This window comes from Elephantulus edwardii, unplaced genomic scaffold (genome assembly GCF_000299155.1).
Source record: "Elephantulus edwardii isolate Elephantulus edwardi_28Jun2011 unplaced genomic scaffold, EleEdw1.0 scaffold00044, whole genome shotgun sequence".
NCBI lineage: Eukaryota > Metazoa > Chordata > Mammalia > Macroscelidea > Macroscelididae > Elephantulus > Elephantulus edwardii.
The window spans coordinates 11,561,934-11,567,247 of record NW_006399794.1 but is presented as its reverse complement, the minus strand read 5'-3'; the positions used below and the strand labels follow the sequence as shown (position 1 = coordinate 11,567,247).

Here is a 5,314-nt window from a genome sequence, read left to right as displayed (position 1 = left end):
AGTTGGGACTCAGCCAACTTTTGATACAGGGGCCCACCCAAAAGACTTGATTTGCCCTATAAACAAGAGGCTTCCATCCCACAGCTCATTTTTAGCCAAATCTAGATAGATATATAGAGAGATGATAGATAGATAGATAGATAGATGATAGATAGATAGATAGATAGATAGATAGATAGATAGATGAATAGATAATCTTTTATGTTTTAAAATTACTTAACATTATTCTATAAAATATAACTTGCTGTTGTTAGTGTCACTGAAGACAACTCATAGTAACCCAGTGATTCCTACCCTATTCTGTGCCATCAGCATCTCTACCACACTAGAGCCCATTATTATAGTCATTGTGATAACGTCAAAGTACAATAAAATGTTACATTTATAATCATTAAAACATGGTAATATTAGATAAAAATAAATTAATTAAAAACAGACTGGTGTTCATATAGAAATGTAATGTACAAAGATTTATCAAATAAGTCACTTCTGTATAGATAAGGTTTTACATCTTCTAAAAAATAGGTTAGAAATAGAAATTTTAAAAAAAAGGATTTTACTTTGTTCCTTCACAACTTACACTGCAATTAAGTGGTGTATAGTGAAATGTAGAGATAAACACACACATATCAATAATAAACTAAGAATTAGTGGATAACAGAGTGATGAAAAACTCTGAAGTTTGACCATGGCAGGTTTTACCATAGAAAACATAATTAGTTTCATTTTATTTAAATTATAATTTTTCATATGAAACAAAATTATTACATACAAATACTTTATAGGAATATTTTTGCTTTTCAAACATACTCAAATAGCTCTAGCAAGAGAATTTTCATAATCTACTGTTATGTGCAGTGGAGTCGATCCTGGAGTCAATTCTGACTTACAGCTGAAAAGATTGAATTTAAAATAGTCCCTATAGTTCTCAGCTGAATTAAACTCAGGTTTCTATAGTTCTCAGCTAAGTTAAACTCAGGAATTTTTCCATTGTCTCGAGTAAAGCCCCCACACCCAGGTATCCAGGGCAACAGTATTTCAAGAATGGCTAGCAGAAAGGCAGAGAAAACAAGCAAAGATTGTTTCTCAACTGATAACCCATGTGCCTGTTTCCCGACTGATAACCAATGTATCTTGTGCTTTTCCACTGTCCTGGAGTTTGAACTCATTGTATACTTAAGAATTTGTGACACCACCCTATAGTTAAAGATCTATCTAACTGCTACATGTGCTACGTGACTGCCGCAAGTGCTACGTGCAAAAATGCTGTGTAAACCCTGAGCGAACACTGAGCCAATGAATTCAAACTGTGCTTTCATTACCCAATGAGAAGCTGATACTCAGTTGTATCCCCCTAAAATGTATAAAAAAAACCAACTTTGTCTGCTCCTGGTCGGCTCCTCTGTCTCCTGCGAGAGATAAGAGTCAGTCAGCCCGGAGCTCCGCAATAGCAATAAACCTCTTATCTCTTGCTGTTGCATCAAGCCGGTGTCTTGGAGTCTTGGGTCTTCGCCGTCCACTCGGGACAGAACAGGACCAGCGGTTCGGGGGTCCTTCACAGCGACCCTATGGACAATAGCTCTGAACTCTGCTCTTACTTGAGCCAGCCAATTTCACCATTTCCCACACACTTGCCCCCATTGCCTCAGGCGCGGTGTCAATCCATCTCCTCCAAATTCTTCCTCTTCTGCACTGATCCCTCTACCTTTCCAAACATGATGGACTTGATCCAAGGACTAATCCCTCCAGGCAACACACCTAAAGTATGTGAGATGAAGTTTCATATCCCTTGCCTCCATGGAGCAACCTGTTTTCACCCTCTCCAGGATGGACCTGTTTGTTCTCTTGGTTGTCCATGGTATGTTCAATGCTCTTCTCTAGCACAACTCAAAGGCATTGATTCTTCTTTTATCCTTAGTCATTGTCCAGCTCTCAGATGCATAGCAAGCAACTGAGACGACCATTGTAGGGATAAGGTGCACCTTAGTTTCTAGACTGACATCTAGGTGGCCAATTTGTGAGTGGAACAGAAATATAGTAAATAAGAAACAATGACAAAAACCAAAACAAACTAATCAGTCAGGAGTCTACTAATCTATTGCTTAACATTTCTACTTCTAAGTTTTGAACCTATGTATATTTTTTAAGTATGCACCAAAAATATTAAAAAGGTTTCAAAAATGTTCTTAATTAGGAAAAAATATACAAATATAAGGATAATAACAAGTAAAGGGGTAAATGTCTCAGAGTAATGTTAAACAGTTGAGTCTAGTAACTGAAAAGTTCCACCCAGAAATTCCTTAGGAGACAGAGTTAGCAATTTGCATGTGAGTTTCAAAACACTATAAAGTAGTTGTATTCTATACACTTGGAGTCACCAGAAGTAAAAATCAACTCAGTGGCAACTAACAACAAAAACAAAAAGATTGACTTAACAAATTGAGAATGAAGAATTGTTTTAATAAATTTGCAAAGAAGTAACTATATCTTATGTATACCCAACATAGATTTCTGATTTTAATATTAGGTAGAAAAAAATTGGCTATACACAACACAGTTACTGAGTACTGTACCATAGATAGACTTTGCTGCAGGTTTTCAAAGGAAAGAGAATATTGACTATCTTTTCCCATGGAGCAGTTGGGGAATCTGAACTGGGTGCCATGGTATTTGTGTCACTACCATCATTTTAATAAATGAGTAAACAAATAACAAACCTTAAATTCATTGCTGTTGAGTCAGAATGAACACACAGCTCACTTTGCAGCAGTTTTCTGAGGCTATAAATCGCTTGGGAGAAGATTGCCTATTTCTCTCATGGATTTGAGCCACTGAAGAGGCATGGTCTTCGAGTTTACAATGAAACTTTCTGTGGATTACAGAATCAACAGTTCCTATCACTCTATTGATAGACATTAATTCCAGGCTATAGAAACAAAGGTATTTGTTACTTTTCTTGCTTCATCTTTTCTTTTATAAGGGATGATATAAAAACGAAATAGTGACCAAACTTTGACACTGAAATGCAATGTTGTAACTTACACCAGTTCTATGAACAACAGATCTGAAACTTGTTAAAACTCAATCTTCACTATCACTGCCAGCCATGATAAAGCCCCGTGTTGCAGACATTGTGCCAGTCAATCTTGCTGAGAGTCTACCTCCTTTTCCGTACCCTTTAATTTTTGCAGTATAATGTCTTTTTCCAAGGACTTGTCTCTCTTGACAATGTGCCAACTGTGTAGGAGATAAAGCCTCACTATCCTTGCTTCTAAGGAGCATTCTACTTGTACTTTCTCCAAGACAGATTTGTTTGCTCCTTTGGCAAACCATGATATATACTCAATACTCTTTTTTCAATATAATAATTTAAAGACATTGATTGTCCTTTCGTCTTTTTAATTCATTGCCCAATTTTCAGAAGGATGCAAAGCAACTGAAAAATACCATGATGTCAATCAGGTACATCTTAGTCTTTGAACTGACATCCTTCCTAATTAGCACTTTAAAGAGTTCCATGCTAGCTTTTTTCCCCCAAGGTAATAATATTTTAATTTTTTTTGTTGCTTTTATTATGAATATTGATTGTTCATCCAAGTAAAATGAGATCATTTGCAATTTCAATATTTTCCCGATCTATCACAATTTTACTTATCAGTCACGTGGTGAGGACTTTAATTTTCTTGATATTAAGATGTAATCTATATTGATGGCTGTAGTCTTCTATCTTATTCAGTTAGTGCTTCAAATAATTTTCACTTTCAGCAAGCAATTTTGTATCATTTGTAAAATTCAGGTTGTTTCCGAGTCTCCCATAAATTTTTATTCCATTCTTCTTCACATCATATTATGGGATAAATAAAATCTCCTAAAAGATAACTTGGCAGAAAAATATTTAGACATAGAAAATAGTGTTTCCGAAATGAAGAAAATGGTTTTCCTTGTTGGATCAAAATTAGCAGTTAACAAAGGAGAAAGTAATTTCTTAATTTTTAAAAAAGACACGGAGTACTCGCTCTCTTATCTGTTTAGTCCTCACACCATAAATGATGGGGTTAAGTGATGGTGGAATAACCAAATAGAGGTTAGCAATAAGAATGTGAATGTAGCGTGGTATCTTGTGTCCAAATCGGTGAGTAAGAAAAGAGAAGACTGAGGGGATGTAGAAAACACAGAGGACCCCAACATGAGAGCCACAGGTACTTAGAGCTTTCACCCGTGCATCTTGGGATGGGAGCCGGAAGACAGCCCGGAGTATGTATACATAGGAGATGCCAATAAGGAGTAAGTTCAGAAGAAAAAGAGAGACCACAAAAAGCCCATAGATGACATTGACACGGATACTCCCACAGGATAATTTTGCAATGCCCATGTGCTCACAGTAGGAATGGGGTATTATATAGGTCCGGCAAAAGGATAGGCGGCAGACTAAATAGACCATAGGCAGTGTGAACAAAATTGGACGGAATACAATGCATATAGTGATGCCTAGCAGCACACGGGCTGTCAGGATGGTTGTGTAGTGCAATGGAGCACAGATGGCCACATAACGGTCAAAGGCCATGGCCACTAGGACCTCAGCTTCCATGCCAGTGAAGGCATGGATCAAAAACATCTGGGTCACACAAGCTCCAAAGTTAATTTCATGAGCATCCAGCCAGAAGATGCCAAGCATGCGGGGCACCGAGGCTGTAGAAAGTGCCAAATCAATTGTTGACAGAATAGCCAGAAAGTAGAACATAGGATCTCGGAGGGTCTTCTCTGTCTTGATCACTATGAGGATTGTGGCATTGCCCAACAAAGCCATAAGATAAGCAGTGCATAATGGCAGGGAGATCCAGGTGTGGATTCCTTCCAGACCTGGAATCCCAGAGAGGAAAAATATGGTTGGGTGGAAAATGCTGCCGTTGTGATAAAACATTCTTCCAAGTGGTGAAATAGGAGAAACTGCCATTCTTAGGGGAAGAACAAGGGGAAAGCTTAAATAAGGAATTTACTATCAACATAGACAAGAACTTAAAATGTTACCTACATGCAGGAGTCTTTTAATAAAGTTATTATACTAAACCTAATTATTTGAAAAGGCCAAATGCAGTAAACTTCCTCACTAGTAGTTGTATTGTTAATAGCCATTTCATTCTAATTTTTAACATTTAATATTGTTCAACAAGTCCACTGTTGAGTTATAAGAAATAGAACTTGTTATTAACTTTGGAAAAATATTGTATGTCCTGTACTGTGAGCTGCTTGACTAGTGGGCACACAGGAAGAATCAGAGTATATATACACTCATATACAGAAGTACAAAACAGAG

The 5,314-nt window shown here is 37.0% G+C and overlaps 1 protein-coding gene across 1 annotated transcript; it reads right to left on the bottom strand.

Annotated features, from left to right (window-relative positions):
* Nucleotides 1-3,985: 3,985 nt before the first annotated feature.
* Nucleotides 3,986-4,921, bottom strand: LOC102861014 (olfactory receptor 52J3-like). The gene has a single exon (XM_006885515.1). It carries the CDS (start codon nucleotides 4,919-4,921, stop codon nucleotides 3,986-3,988), a length of 936 nt encoding a protein of 311 aa, XP_006885577.1.
* Between the last annotated feature and the right edge of the window lie 393 nt (nucleotides 4,922-5,314).